Raw genomic sequence first — 16,242 nt, 5'->3', positions numbered from 1 at the left:
TTTCCCTTTTTTAAGTGGGATAATATTTCTTACAAGTTTTTGTAAAGCAGTTTGAGATCTTGGGGAGAAAGCAGCTATTTAAATGCTCTGTTATTATTTCAGGCCCTGATTCAGGAAAACATATATGTTTAAATCCTGCTGCTTTAATGGGTTGAAAGCACGTACTTTAGGCTAAGCTCATATTGATGTGGTCTTTCTTAAAAAGCTGCCCTAAAACTTCTAATTATCCTTATTAAAAATATAGCCTGTTGAAGCTTACTTAAAAGATAGAGTTAATTTATAAAAGGGGGGGTGGGGAAGCAGTGAATTAATGGCAGCTCAGCATATTGAAGTGTTACCTTTCGTATTTTATTCAGATGGAAGAGGCATGCAGGAGTACCCATGCCTTTTTGATTAGATGCATGCAGCAGACATTAGGTCCCCTTCAAACCTCCTTGGGCTGTACGGAGCTGGGAGCAGCTCTGCGTTGTCATCGGGGAAAAACAAAATCCAACCCTTTTTCTCAGATCCAGGCTTCTTCCCCTGGCTCCCCCCTCCCATATTTGTATATACTCCGAGAGGAGACTTGGGCTTAGTTTGTTCATAAACTGCAGTTCCTGGGCGGACCCCACACACAGCTGGGCTTTAGTGGCTGGATCCGCCTTCCTGGCAAGCCTGGCCGGGAGCCTCACAAACTCGGGGCTCCGGGCTTGACAGCAGAAATGCAGGAGACTGCCTGCACCGAGGGAAGATGAATTGGTCAACGCCGTGAAGCTGGGCTTCTGGTTGCTGCCGGGATCCAGAAAATGGGTTACTGGAGGAAACCGGGTCTGCTTGCCTTACTGCTGCTCTCCTTCTGTGAGTAGAAAAATGTTTCTGGTTAGGCAATGTTAAGCAACATACTCCAAGAAGTCGTTTATTTTTCCTTCCTCCAGCAAAATAGCTAATCTTTGATTTCTCCCCTGGCAGCAATTAGCCAGAGGACTGGAAATAGCTGAGGAGTTTGGTAGAATACACTGCTCCGGCTGCATCAGCTGTGTATTTCTCTTACGGTGAAGGGCGAGCGATCGCCTTGGTGGAAAGCACTGCGTGCTCGCTTGGAGCAGCTCACAGATGTCAGTGTTTACAGTGCAAAAATATATATAGGTCAGCATTACTTGTTGGAAGATTTTATTTTATTAAGGGAGATTAAAAGCAACTGAAGTGCACTGCTGAACAATCTGGCTTCGACAGTGTCCAGATGTGGTGAAGTTTGCAGCTTAGAACTTTTATCAGCCCCGGTTTATGTGCAGAATTAATCGAACTATTAAAGAAGGAAAGAAGTGGGGAGAGGGGGGAGGAGAAGTGTCTTTGCAACAACATCTGGTTATTCAGCAAACCTTTCCAGCACTTACGTAAAGATTTCTTTGTAATAAGTGCCCTGTTTAGGTTTTGATAGCACTTCTTCAATACTGTAGATAAAACCCTCCAGCAGCACTTGAAAATGTGCCCATCCATGGTTTAACTTCTCTTGTTTATATCTAGATGATTGTTTCATAACAGGGAATAGATTTGTATATAAAGGAGCGTTATATACACATCTCCTAAGTATGTGTGTATATACTTTCTGTATATACAGTGCCTATGTATGTGTATATATACATATAACCCTATATAGTATATATTTATATATTTGCACAGGCAACGGCACTTTTTACAGTGAACTCTTTTACGAACACAGACCCGTTCCTTTCGCTGTAGAAATCTCAGTGTAACTAAAATTGCTTTTTGCTGAAAGCAACGAAGTAGGAGGATTATAATTCCAGTGCTTTTGCATCCAAATGAAATAACTGGGGGCAGGGATCTGTGCCTGCATTCACTTTACATGGGTCCCCCTATCTACAGGAATAGGGAATAAAAGAATAGGATCAGTCGATAATGTGTGTGTAGGCAAATACAACTCTTGGCACAACTGTTGAAGCAGGGGGACCCAGATGGGAGGGTTTAGGGTGTAAGGTCTGGTTGATTTTTCAAAAAGTTGTGGAGCTATATAGTATTCATTACTGTAGATAATACCCTAAACTGTGGTTTAAAATGTAGGATGCTATACCAATAACATCCTGCTAAATTAATCACATTTGGAGCAGAACTGAAGGAATTACTACAAGGTATTATTTAAAGCACAGTCTTGGGTTGTTTTTGGTAAGAAAGATGACCACTAATTATCCTTCAGAAATACCTAGTTTTGGAGTTATTTAACTTATGGTTTCCTTTTTCTGAAAGGCAAGGTTTTAATCTGAAAGAAGCCAAACCAAAACATATCATGATTACTAAGTTCATACAAAAGGTTACGTGAGTGATATGATGACAAAATTTGCCTCCGTATGGGGAAAAAAAAATAAGCCAAGGCTTCCTCTCTGTGATTCAGCTCAACAGTGATAGATGTTTTCTGGGGCTACATGCACTTCTCTTGCATGTAGCATTAAATAGATGCTATAGTCATTCTGGGACAGTAGAAGTACCCTGGGAGCCCACTTTGCATTGACATTGAGAGAGAAGGGAACAGAAAGTTCCCCACATTGACAGAAAATACACATTCAGCTGTTCTTCAAGCAACAAGCCCCGCTGCTCACCCAGCCTCTTGTTAAAGAGTGGCAGCACTAGCTTGGTGACAGCAGCAAAGTCACTCCTTTTAGCACAGAGATTTAAGACTTGCCATAGAGAACATGGCCCAAATTGCATCTCTGTTGTCCCAGAATAACTTCAGCTGAGTTTTTGCCACTCTCCCTAGGAGTTTATACCAGGGCAGCAGAGACCCCAGTTTGTGCTTCATGCTGCCTGTCTCTACCCCTTTAATCACCAACATGATAGAGTGGTCATCAGCCAGCGTCATCTGACTGCTTTCGTCCATATGCAACAGAAAAAAGCACTGTAGATCTGACAGACCACTGAAATTTCAGCTACTGGATTTCCCTAATTGTCCCTGGCCAGCTCTAGCGAGGCTTCAAAATAACTACCCTTAGACTTCTCCCCAAATAACTACCCTTACACTTCTCCCCAGTGGCAGTGGCTGCTGGAGGCAGCATTTTTACATGACTTTCTCAGCAGAAGGTGCAGACAGGAGCTGTAGTTGCACCAGTGCTAACACAAGCCCTCAGGCAGGTGAGAGGGGAATCCTCCCAGGGCAGAGAGCTAGCGCAGTTCTGGATTTACCTAGCCCAGGACAAAAAAATACAAGGATCATTCAGGACTGCAAAATCTATCTTACACCATGGGGGCTGAAGGCTTTCAGTGTCTCTAGCCAGGAGAGAGCTGGGAGGTGAGCTCGTCATCATCTGTAACCAGGTCCTGGAGAGATGCTATCTGGCAGAGGGCTGCTTCTTCTGTGGGATAGAGGAAAAACAAGATTTACATGCTGGAAGCTGAAGCTGCACCCTTTTGTGTTACAGCACAACACAGTAAAGTTGTTCCAGCAGGTAATCAATTACTCAGGCTCAAGATGTAGTGGATTTTTGTTGCTCAAAGCCTTTAAGACTGCAAGACTATTTGTTTGGTAGCCCATAACCTATTCAGAAGCTACAGATCTGATATCGGGATTACTGTATTGTGCACATGGAAACACTCTGGCCTTGAAGTTAATAATCAGGAGTTTTCCTGCCCTGTTTTGCATCAAAATCAGGAAAGTCTCCCTTGTGCTCTGTCTGTCAGGGGTAGGGCTCAGGTCAGGCCATGCAAGCATGGAGCTGAGCAAAATCTCGTCTCACAGGGAGGAGAGAAAAGCACCACAACCCTCTAAGCTGTTGAGACAACCCCAAGAATGTGAGCTAAGTGTCACTGGTGTGACGACAGCTCTTAGGGCATGAGGAGCCCCAGGAGCCCAGCAAAGTATGGGAGCCTTTGGGCATCCAGCCTCCAAAAAAGGATATCAAACCCAAAATCTGTGAGGGCACGTAGCCCTTACCAAGGAAGAGCTGTACTCTGAAGCTCCAAAGAAAGAGAAAGAGGATTTGTGAAATGACGGAAGGTTGCAGGTCTGCTGCCCTGAGTCCAGAGCTCCCAGCTTTGGTCTGCTTCCCCATAACTTGATCTCCCATTAAAATGTTGTTCCACTAAATTATCTTGATATTTTTTGCCGTGAGCATCCTGGGCTCCTTTTGCTATGGTCCCTCAAGGCACTTCACTGGCTCCGCAGAGAATGCATTTGGAGGGATATCTCCTGGTAGATGGCAGCTCTCCGAAGCCACATGCTCTTTCCTGCTTGCACAAACCAGCCCTGGTCCCCCCAGTGAGCCTCTCTGGCTAAATATATAGAGCGTATATAATGCATAAATCATGACAGGGAGCTCCGGGGCTGTCAGAAAAACATCTCTGGCTTTTGATCTGCTCAAGAAATCTCTGACCTATCCCAGGCTCCTCAGGCAGCTCATTCAGAAGTTGGCCTTTTATTTCTAAGGTCACCAGAGCTAAACCCAGGAGTCATGCTGCACCAAAACACCAGCCCGCTCCTCAGGCAGGGCAACTATTAGGATTGCACCCCAACACCAATGCACACACAATCAAGGAACACAGGGTGAAACCCAGGCTAGTGAGAGGATGAAGGAAGGAAGAGGACAAAGAAAGAGTCACCCTCAGTTTCGCAGGCAAATACATCCATTTTCAGAAAGAGGCTTTGCAGGTCCAAGGCTGAGCCGGAGCCAGGGCAGACCTCTTCTCCCAGGCTATGCAGCACGTGGAGGTGGGTGCTGCCCATGCCAGGACACGTGGCTGCAGGGTTAGTTATGACAGTCCTTCTCAAGTAGCACCATATTTTGCTCTGGTGTTGTTTTAAGACAGCCAAAACACCAAGGAAGAAATTATCACCATCAAAAAAAACCAAGAGGCTGCAAGGTCCCCACATTGGCTGGGTGGAGGTAGCTGGGCTGGGAGCAGGCGCAGCATGCCACTGCCTGAAGGAGAAACGTGTGCATTCCACCATGAGGCTCAATAACAGCAAGGTTGCAGCAAATTCTCCGGTTAGGAAATCAAAGGGGAAAGCACAAGAAAAATCCTAACAATGCAAAACCAGAGTCCTCCGCAGTGCTGCAAGTGACAAAGTGGCATGAGACTCAGCAAGGAAAGTGATGATACTTTGAATTCACCTTTACACTTCTCCAAACCTGATACTACAGCTTCAGCCCTTGGTGTAAGTTAGACTAACTGAAGGCTGAGAAAGCTGGCATTGTACACCCACGTCAGATTTAGGAAAGCAGGCATTTCTCTTCCCCTCGCATCTCCAGCTTTGTTCAGACTTGAGACAGGCTGGTCATCATAAAAGCTGCTCAAATCTGTATTTTAGTGGGGGACTTTGTGGAGGAAAGTCCTCCTTGAAATATAATTCCATGGAACTTGAAATTAACACACATGGTTTTCTAAAAAAAAAAAAAAAAAAAAAAGACTTTTACTGGTGTTATCACCATTTCATGATGGTCACAAAGACATTTTTGTGTACTAGTAGTAAAAAAAGTTCAGCCAGCTGCAATCATGATACTTTTTACTCCCATTAGAGATGGAGTCCTGAACAGATGCATCCCACATATTCACTGAATATGCAGAAAGCAAACATTGGCATTAAAAACAGGTGACTGGGGACTTTTATTCTGAGAAAGTATTCAACTCTACTGCCTGTCCTCCACAGCTTTATATTGCTCCATGTTTTGCTCCATCAAGTTTATTTCCTCAGGACATTATTTTCCTCTCCCCTTAGTGATAACTCTTTGTAATAACATTTGCCTTCAGCCGGGCTCCACAGTGTTGCAACTTGCCATAAACTAATGAACTCTCCCATAGATTGTCGTGTTTTCAAGGAAGCGCAACATCTGATCTTTTTATTAAAAAACAACAGTCCCACCAAGGAGACAAAATCAGCAGCTCCCACACACTTTGCTCTTTTCACATCCAATGTTTAGCGCTGTGTGCCAAGTGAAAGCCTGCACTGGAAGGGGCCTCCACGTAGGGGGAGATAACACCACGGATGGCTGCCTGCCTTATCAAACCTGTGGATTACAGCTACATTATCCCTGTGCTGGACCCCAACTGTGGGATAATGTTTCCTTTGGGAGCTTCGGAGGGAAATGAAGGGGTGGCTGAAAGCTGTCTTGGCCCTGCTCGCATGCACATCCCTGAGTTCAGAGATGACTGCTGTGATCCTGCCTCCGGAAAGCATCTGTAACGTCCATCAGAGTCATTTTCTTGCTCATCAATTGGTTCATCTATTTGTTATAGCCCATGTGGGGCTGAAACTCTCCTGCCAGCTGCTGGTAGCTGTCAAACTTTTAGGAAAAGCGGGAAAGCCTGCCTGCCGTGCAATCCCCTCTGCAGCCCATGCTCCTACCGATTACACCACCCCAGGGCTTACCCTTCCATGGAGCTGTTCCACTGTGGGGTTTTGCTTCCCACTGATAAGCCAGGAACATGTCTGACAAACGGCAGCTGATTTATACTACAGCAAACGCATCTCGGCATTGGGGCAATTCTTGTATCCAGCTGTACACTACAGCCTGCACTGGACGGAGGGCAACTACCCACGTGAATCCTGGCAGCTCCGAGGCTATGCCTCAGCTGAAGTGTTACCCTCAACAAGACAGGAATATTTACATCTGGATTCAAGATTAAAATAGATTTTAAATTAAAAAAAAAAATATCTTTTCAACATGTGCGGTGTGTGATTTGCTATCTCCTTCAGCTATCAGCAGGAGCAAGCTGTAATGGGGACCCGACATGCAGTTCCAGTGGTGGCAGCTGCCGGGTGTCACTTTGCAGGGTCCCACGCTCCAGTTCGACCCATGCTTTGGCCACAGCTCTCAGAGTAGTCGAAGCAGCATCACATTGGACAGGTTCTGCCTGGGCCTGTGGCAAGACCTCTCACCTTGCCACGCTGTAGATGGAGATGGTCCCTTTAGTTCTATGTCAGTTACTCTCCGCTGGATCCAAAACTCCAGCCCTTCTGGGCAAGCAGAGGTCCAAAGAAAGCTGTCGCCAGCAGCTGCCACCCTGGCACCAGAGTCAATGCTGATGAGGCCTGAAGGTATCTGACAGAAATACCTGCCTGCCTTTGCTCAGCCTGCAAAAAGCTGTTGTCCTCCCCTTGCAGCATATGATGGCAAGTCCTGTGACCATGCCTGGGAGCTGGAAAGTCCGTGCCTCCAGGACCGTCACACCCTAATACATGCCTTGCATGCAAAGCTGTGCAGGTGAGCTTATGCCAGCAGCTGGAACCAGTGCAGCCCTGGCAGCCAGCAAACAGGACTGGTTTATTGCCCTGGTCTGCAGTCAGGCAGGGCTGAGCCCTGACACAATCACCTGAGGTGACACCAACGGATCTGATCCTATCATTGTTAAGACATCTCCCTGCCCCAACATCTGAGTACCTCCTAATCTTTTCAGTTTCTCCAACACCCTGTGAAGACTTTCCCTCTGGGAGCAACACACTTTTGTCTTTGCTTCTGGGAGGCTTCAGCACTCTGCTGAAGTTCCTGGCCTGCTGGCTGTCGCACTGCTAACAGAGGCCTTTTCCTTACACCAGCAATCCAAAACCCTGAGATTTTGATACTGATCCCTTCTCACTTCAGCCATCCCAAACCAGAAGGCTCAACTGTGTCCTGCATTGCCTTGGTGCACTGCACACCCCATCAAAAAAGACAATACTGCCAATGTGGATGCATACCGTGTCCACTGGAAATCCAGATAATTTCTTCCCTTTTATTGCTAAATCAGGAACTTGAACCCTTTCCAGGAAAAGGTTCTTGGGAATGCCATGACTACAAGCATTTCTGGGTCTTCACAGCTAACACTGGTATAGGTGTTTCTTTACAAAGATTTGTTGCTGTTTTCAGGTGGATCGTTTAATAAAATGCCAGCCATGCAGAATGAATGCCCATGTGCCCTGACAAGTGTTTGACAGAGCAGGTCTCCAGTCAACATAGCTGGGACATGATGAGGAACATCTGTCTGATGTTGCTTGATAAAACTTCCTGCCTGGGAGACTCTAAACGCCAGCATCCAGCAATGAAGAAACTGAATCAGCTGCTGTCTTGCTGTGTAAAGCATTTTTTCCATGCTAGATCTATCCCAAAATTAGCCCCAACCAGTCCATAACAGCAAACAAGACCCTTCTTCTTACAATGGGAAGTGACACACAGAGCCATTGGCAATGAGCAGTTGAATGAATCATCCTTCTTCAAATAGACCCAGGGTACAAGTGTCCACAGAAATAAGACCAATGGATCCCCTGGGAGCTCAGTTCCTGCCATGTCTTTAATATGTCAAAGGGCGGTTAGAAAATGGTTGTAGATGTTCCCACCAGAGGCAGAGGCCATTCACTTGGGGGTGAGATCTCCTCACCACACATTTACTTTGGTTTTGTACATTTGCCTTGTGCTCACCTGTTTGTAAAGCAGCATCACAAGCAGCCAAGCTTTTCTTTCGCCTTTGTCAGAGCTGCTACCTTTGCAACAGGCTGCAGGTTGGGAGGCAGCTCTGGGGCAGAAGTATTGCTTAGTGATATTCAGACTGTGGCATGTTTCAGGAGGTATCCTGGGGCAGGACGCTGAGTTGGAAAGGCAACGCACTACCGCAGATGAGGAGATCTCAGAGCGGGAGGTGGTGGACGGTGAACGTTCCTCTCTTTGCCCGTTCCTCCATGCTGGAGAAGCAGCTTTGCCCCCTGCACCTCACCCCCTCTGGCCGCTGAGGCTGCCTGGGGCTGTGCTGCAGCTCTGCCCAGGGGCTGGCACCCGTGGGAACCTTCTCCTCCTCTTGCAAGAGGGATCTCTGGAGAGGCAACGCACAGACACGCAAGCTCCTGTTACTTTCATGTGTGGAGAAAACAGCACTTCAGGCCCTGTCAACAAGACTCTTGGTTCCATTCCTGCAAAAATTCCTTTTTGGAAGGAAAAACCCTGCTCCCTCTGCCCTCCTGCCATAACTCTCTTCTGCTTTAGAAAAATGGAAAATATTCAAGTTGCATTCAACCCTATTGAGCAGCATCTTTTGGTAGGTTACAACACAAGCTCCTTAAAAGACATTTTTTTAAGAGATCAAGAAAGAAATGAGAGAGAAGAACACACCATCTATTTACGCATTAAATGTGGGATGGTTTAGGAAAAGCAAGAAAGTTTTCAGCGTCTGTAATGCAGGCTAGCCTCAAGTTCAAGTTCCCTCTGACAGCACAAATTAATTACTGTTAGATCTGGTCTAAATGAGGGCAAAACTTGACTCCAGATAATAATTTTAGCAGACATAAAGAACGGGCAGTGCTGGAACAACTTGATGACAGCACATTGACGGAGAATTAACAGAACATCTCTGCCCCAGCAGTTCATAGCACAGTCCCTTGCAAGCCCCGCTTCTCCTCAGGAATCAAAATAATACCAACGCAAAAAATTACAAACTAGTCAATTACAGCAAGTCCACCCGAGATATGAAGAGCAGCTCCAGTCTAACGTCTCTTTGTGGGCTCATCAAAGTCATTCTAGCAGATGGTAAATCGAACGTGTGCCAGGAATTTCAAACACTCCTCAGGAAGTTCATCTAAATCATCAGTAGACCATTTGCATTTAAAACAGAGCAAACCCTGTTGCCCAAATGTGACCCAGATAATGTTTCTGACATGTTTACCTATTTGGATGATATTTGAAAATCTCAATTCCATCTATTCACAGAGATCCAGAATTCCTGCAGAGCCTGAAAAATATACACAAAACTGAATTCCAGAGTACAATATAATGATAATAGGGAAAAAAAAACCCAAACCAAACAACAAAACAACAAAACAAAATAAAAACCCAAAACCTGCTGTGCAGTAGTTTTACTTGAATTGCAGAGCAACGTCTGCAACCAACTTGCAGCTCACTTGCATTTGCTGTTAAGTTCATTGCTGCTGCTTTTCTATGTAGAGAGGGGGACTCATCTCTGTTGCATCTTCCTGAGAATGAGATGCAGAAGCCACTGTTAAGTAAGATATAGGCTAGACTGTTGGTAGCTCTGGAGAAACACGAGCAACAAAACCGATGGCAACAGCATTGCAAAGTTGGTTGACTCTTACCTTCTGCTGTTCGGCTCCCAGACCTGTAAGCGTTGTTAAATCCTCAGTAATTTCTGCAACAGCTTGCAACGAGATGAGCTCAAACCACCTGTGCATGGCCAGGCTATGACATCTTCTTCCAAGCAGCATGGGAGGTGGGAAGAAGGCATTAATTTTGAAGACCAGGATTTAGTCAAGAACAGATCACTGCAAAGCGCTCTTCAAAGGGCTGAAATGTCAGAGCCCTCTGAAAACACGGCATGTGAATCTCCAGCCATCAGAAGGCACTTGCCACAGGGCACATGCTAGCTTAGCCCTGCGCAACCCCGCCGGCAGCCTACACACACATGCCATGGCATATGCTAATACATTGCTTTACCCTGCAAAGACCCACATAAGCAGAGGCACTGGCAGAGCTGCTAAAACTGCTTATGAACATTGCACTCAGCAGTTTTCCCCTCTCCTCAGACCTTGAATAAATTGCTCTGCTTTCCATCTGATGAAGAGAAATGGAACGTTCCCCTTGTGAGCCATCTGGGCTGGTGGGAGTTGCTGGGCCGGTGGGGCCATGGTGTGATGCTGGTGGAGGTAACCACACGGGACTGAGTGTATGTATGTGTCATTTTCCCTTGGGCTGATCCCCGGTTGTGGGTTTTTTTCCCCTCCCAGACCCCAAACTTGTTCAAGCTGTGCTGCCAGCTTGGCTTGGTCTCTCAAGGTTTTTCCAATGCCACATGTGGCTAGGAAGGACAGAATAAGGTACGGAAGAGAAAGGAATAGGGCAACAGGTGCAACCAAAAGGACTCATTACCAGCCGAGATCTTGGGCTGCACTTCAGACCAGGACAGCCACGAGCCTTGGTTTGTGTCCTAGCTCCCTGCATTTGACTTTCATAGCCCAGCACTTAACAAGCAGCTGCTGAATGCCTAATAGAGTAAGTACAGTTACTGCTGGGCAAACTCGCAACTGCTTTTGTCTGCCAGGGCAGTTTTTGCTTGGCATGGTAACAGCTCTGGAGGTACCGGCCATAATTACACAGCAAATTACCACAGCAACCCATAGTCAGCACACACTTGGCACTTAGGGAGTGAAAAATATCTCTGTTAAGTTGCTGTCCTGTGTGACCTGGGGGACTCCTGTGCTAACCTTCAAACCTCCTTTGGGCCACCTTTTCAAATGAAGGATGCAGGGCATCCCAGCTCATCTCCCAAGGGAATAAGTGAGCCTCTAGAATGGCAGACAAATCCCTAACTTGTGGGTTCCCTCCAAGTTTTAGGACAACTTTGCTCATCTAGTAAGTTGGCCCAAAGTTAGGTGCAGAGCTGCGAACTTGCTCACGAGCATCACCTTCAGGGCTGTCCTGTCCTACCCCTTCATGACTTCATCTGCCCCCAGGAACACAGGTGCCACCTTTGTGTTCCAACTGCAGCTTGGCAAGGGGCAAATGTTGTTACATGATCCACCAGCTCAGCCAGGTCTAATTCAGCAATTCAACTTGAACTTAGCTACTTGCCCAGGTGAAGCAGGTGCTTGGATGCCTTAGGGGCTTACTGAAAAATAATGCAAATAACCTGCAGCTGGGTATCCCCCAGCCACTGACTTTTACCGACGTTTCAGTGAAGTGCATTGGTTAAATGGATTCAGAAAGACACACAACGTTTTTGGACTTTGCTGAGTGCTTCAAAGACACCACGAAAAAGAAAAGGAATAGTGCAGGGCCACTAGTGTTTTATCCATTCTGTGTTCCTCCATCCTCAGTTCAATGTCTCTGGGTGCAAACTGATGTTAATAGGAAGGATGATGTCCATAACACCAGAAGAGTGCTCCTGAAAGAGCTTGAGTTCAGAGTCTAATGGGGGTATAGTTTTTACATCACCTGGCACTTACAGTCATTCCAAAGCTGAGCAGAGATGGAACATCCTCCCCATCATGTTGGGTTGGGTTCTGCTGGGCTTCAGGACCTCAAGACTGCAGGGCTGGCTTGCTTTAGTTTTCAGAGTTTAATGCCAAACTTCCTTTGGCGAGTAATTTTCACATTTGAAAGAGTTCTCCAGCTAAAAGAGAAAATGATATGCAAGCATAACATGTTTCAAGGAGCAGCAGAAATCTAAAAAGATTAAAGCTTAAAAATAATTAAGTAAAATAAACTTTATCTTAATAATTTCATGCAGGGGAGTAAACGGAGAGCATTTGCTTGTAACACCCTGTCATGTTCAACATGCAATTTTTCCATAACTCTTTTCTAATGGGTTGCATGAGAGCTTGGATGCAAAGTAGCTGCGTGGAGATGGAGAAGATCCTTCAGGAATTGCTTTGCATGTGGAAATGAATTTCAGTTCAGCCACTTCAGACCATTTTTTTTTTTTTGTTTACTTTCCACTGACATGAAATCAGCCGCGATTGCATCGCATGCGGGATTGGTTAGCCAGTTACATAATGCTTAATAAATCCAAGAGAAATAATATAAAACACATCACCCAGTCTGGGAAGAGTAACAGTGTCTCAGCCAGTGCCACTAACCCGCCCGGGCCAGGCACTGGCAAAGCATCTGAACCACTGCTGGGGGGATGCAGGGTTGAGCCGCTGTATCATAGATGTGATTAGGAAAAATGCTTGTAGCATCTTTAAAAGCCTTGAAGATAGACAGATTGCAGACCTTGTGTTAATGGTAAGGGTATATCGAAAAGCGGAGCTCACATGACCGTGATGGGAGCAGCTCACCCAGTCCCACAGGGCAAGGCAGGCACGTGCCCGTGCACCCAGCTCCAGCTGTATCTGCTGCTTGTGTAAGGGATTACTTCACCCTGTTAATTTTCCTCTGAGTACTTCATAAAATCATAACGGCCCTGTAAACAGAAAGAGCAAGATTTAGCGACTAAATTATTTACCACAGATGATTTCCACAGTGGCGTGTGGAGAGGAGAGGACATTTTGCTGAGATGTCAGTGCTGGTGGTCCCCAGGCAGGGAGAAGGAAGGGAGACAACCCAGGACAGGGCTGCCAGGCTAAACACAACACAGCGGTGCTGACTTCCACCCAAAACCACAGGGTGTGTGTGCAGGGAGATGGCAGGTACCTCCGGCTGTGCAGTGCTGTGCTGCAGCTCTCCCAGGAAAGCTGTCCAACCCACGGGTGCACCGCACCGAGCACACGCCACTGCTTTGCACAGCCCAGCTCTTCTCCTCCTTTCCCTGCCTGCTCTGCTCCCCCACTTTGCTTCTAGTCCCAGGGAGACCTACTGTCGCCTTCACCCACGCTGTGGTTAAATACCAACAGAGGAAAAGCTAGGGATGAAGGGGTTAATTACTACAGGCTTAGCGCAAGCCAAGCCTGTAAGTGACTCCCTATTGCTGTTTCGAAAAGAGGCTGCCTGGAAAGGGAAGCGGGGGGAGCCGGGGGGGGGGGGGGGAAGAAAAAGAGGTTTACTTTACAACCGTCATTATTTAATCTGGAGAGTTTATACAATGGAAAATAAAAGGCAGGGTATGCAAAGTCAAATCATTTCTATTTCATTAACGGTATGGAAATCGTTTTGTTTTTATAGGGGAAAAACAAATGTGAACTTGATGTGTCTGTGTGTGCGCGCGCATGTAACTCCCTTCATTGCAAAGGGCAGAGCAGTGAAATCCAGAAATAAAAAATGACTCAGAGGCCGTAGGATCTATGAGTCAGTTGAGCTGTTGTTGTTTTTAAACACAAGCGAGAGCACAATATGGCAGATAATTGCCTGTGCAGTCCTCCCGTCGCAGGCGTCCCTGCCAGCCCACCCCAGCGGCGGGCACTGGCCAGACCCAGCACCAGCACCCCGACCTCTGCGACACAGACAGGGACCCAGAAGGATGGAGCATGGGTTGTCCCAGCAGGAGCAGCTTTGGGGCACGGAAAGTGAAATCTGGGGGAGAAAACTTGAGATGTCCTGAAGGGGAAGTGTCTTTCTGCAGGTGGAAGAGAAGGATCCCTGGCGTTGTGTGATTTCAGTGCCTTGGGCAGGAGCAAGATGGGCTGTGACAGTGGACAGAGGAGACGAGCAGGTCCAAGGGCAGATGGAGGAGCATGGGGTTGGGCACACTCTCCCTGTCCTTGCCTGCAGGCACAGACATCAACTGACTGAAATCAAAGAGAAACCAGTCTGGCCAAATCCTCCCCAGAGTGCTGGGCACCACCTCGCTGGCCCCTGGCCCTGCAGCTCACCAGGACAGAGCCAGCATTGCTGGGGCACGACCTCGGGGTACGTCTGTAGGAAAGGTCCCAATGCCCCGTGAGCAGTCATGGCACTGACAGGCAGATAACTGGCGAAAGGTACCCGAGAAATACTGGAGATTACCAAAGCAGAAGGACGGACAGTATTCTGCAGAGCTCTTCTCTCCCCGGGGTGAAGTTAGATCATGATGTAATTTAAGCATCTGAAAGAGATTGGAGAAATCTGCTGGTACGATCCATACCCAATTTACTTTGTAATGGGACTAAGCAGTATTTGCTAAACACTTAATTTAAAGGGATATTTTCACAAAGGAAAAATAAGTGGTGGAATAAGTCAGTTACCAGCCTGTTTGAAGAAGGTCCAAGTACAGCAGAAATGTATACTGCATGTCTTTCTGGCACTGGGAAGCACTGATGTCTAAGGCAATCAAAATCAGTCCTTTTTTATTCACCAGGAAACATTACTGGCTCATTCCTCACTCCATACTGTACTCTGCCAAGTACAGTATTTATTATGCAGGACGATGTGGGACCACATACCTGAGGGCAGATCCTGGTCCTCTGAACCAAATGCAGCCTGAGCACTCCTGGGTTTCCTGGGGGAGCCAGGGGCTTGTGCCTTGCAGGGGCGAAAAATGGCGTAATAAGTTTTTTCATCTCCATTTGGTCTGCTCTCCCTCTCCTATGAAGATGAAGATACAGTGTTTGTAAAACGCATAGGTGGAGAAGAGCAGCCCGACGCTAAAAACCTTTTTGGTTCAGCAGCTGAAAGTAGCACCAGATCCGACTCCTGGAGAACAGAACTGTGCTGCAGGAAGCCAAACTGCATCTGAAATCAAAGTACGATATCCTGAGGTCTAGTTCTGGGGGGATCCTGCAGCACTGCAGGGTGCTGCAGTGAGATCAGGTGCTTTCCGACAGATTGGATCTAGCTCAAACTGGAGCTGACTGCAGGAAATCTGGGATCTCTGTTATACAGTTCATGCTGGACAATTGCAGTGGGGGCTTCTGACCCCGCGTAGGATCTCCTGGAAATCAGGGACGTAGGAATTACCCTGACATAGCCCATCCGTGGCACTAGTGGTTGCTTTGTGGAGGCGGCAGCTCAGGAATAACCTGCTGATGGAGAACACCAAGGTCCTGGTGTTCTCACACGGGTCAGCAAGAGAGCAGAGCCCATCAGCCCTGTGGTTGTTTTAATCTTAAAAACAAGTACTGTATATAATAGGGAGGGAATTTGTTTGTTCTCATAATAATTTTATGAGAGGCTCTGTTATTGTGCAGTCATGTCATTAGCCATGGATGAAAGCCCAAGGCAAAGCCTAACCCTAAACCAGGCAGGGGATGAAGGACTCGCCACCGAGGCCGGGCTCAGCCAGGTGGGACAGCAGGCCTCAGCACAGTCTTGGTTTCCACCAGGGCACCTACCTGGAGGTTTCCAGGAGTGATGTGGCTGCAGGGCTAGGACAGAGGTGGTCCCCAATCCCGCACCAAAGTGTGCTGATTAGAGTCTCTCTGCGTGCAGAGCCTGAGGATTACAGGTTGACCATCCCATGTGGAAAAGATGATGCAGAATGCTCCTGGCACCGCTGCAGTCACACCGAGCTGGGAAGCCCTCCACAACTGCTAAGTTAGCATCAGCCCCATCCCTGGGTGCTTAGAGATACACAGAAAAGAGCAGGTAGACTTCACTGTAGAGCATTTATGACCTAAAAATGATCAATTTTTCTTTGTCCTTGAAAAATAAAGACAATTTAAGGGCAATTTGCTACTGAAAGATGGAGCAGAATCTGAAGGTCTTATAATGGAGATTATAAAAAGGTCTTATAATCTCTTATGTGGCAGAGGTCCCCTTCCACCTTTGGAGGAGTGCTGAGGGGCTGAAGTGCCTTAGCATCTCACACCAAGCACCTTTCCTGAAGCCCATCTGGTGTTTAGTTGTCACAAAACAGCATTGCAGAGAGAATATTGGAGAACTAAAACTGCTCATTCTGCCCTGCAGCAAAAATGCATTGCTTGCACGT

General features: G+C 46.9%; 1 protein-coding gene across 1 annotated transcript in view; it reads left to right on the top strand.

Moving 5' to 3' along the window:
* Positions 1–473: 473 nt before the first annotated feature.
* The window catches only part of LOC119152072 (TGF-beta receptor type-2-like), a 37,261-nt gene continuing 21,492 nt past the window's right edge, over positions 474–16,242 (top strand). Inside the window, exon 1 of the mRNA XM_037396779.1 lies at positions 474–837. Coding sequence (XP_037252676.1) covers positions 786–837 — 52 coding nt within the window. The 5' untranslated portion in view covers positions 474–785. The remainder of the gene's footprint in view (positions 838–16,242) is intronic.

Source organism: Falco rusticolus, chromosome 8 (genome assembly GCF_015220075.1).
Source record: "Falco rusticolus isolate bFalRus1 chromosome 8, bFalRus1.pri, whole genome shotgun sequence".
NCBI classification, from domain to species: Eukaryota; Metazoa; Chordata; class Aves; order Falconiformes; family Falconidae; genus Falco; species Falco rusticolus.
Note: the sequence above shows the minus strand (reverse complement) of the source record. Positions and strands in the feature narration are given on the sequence as shown.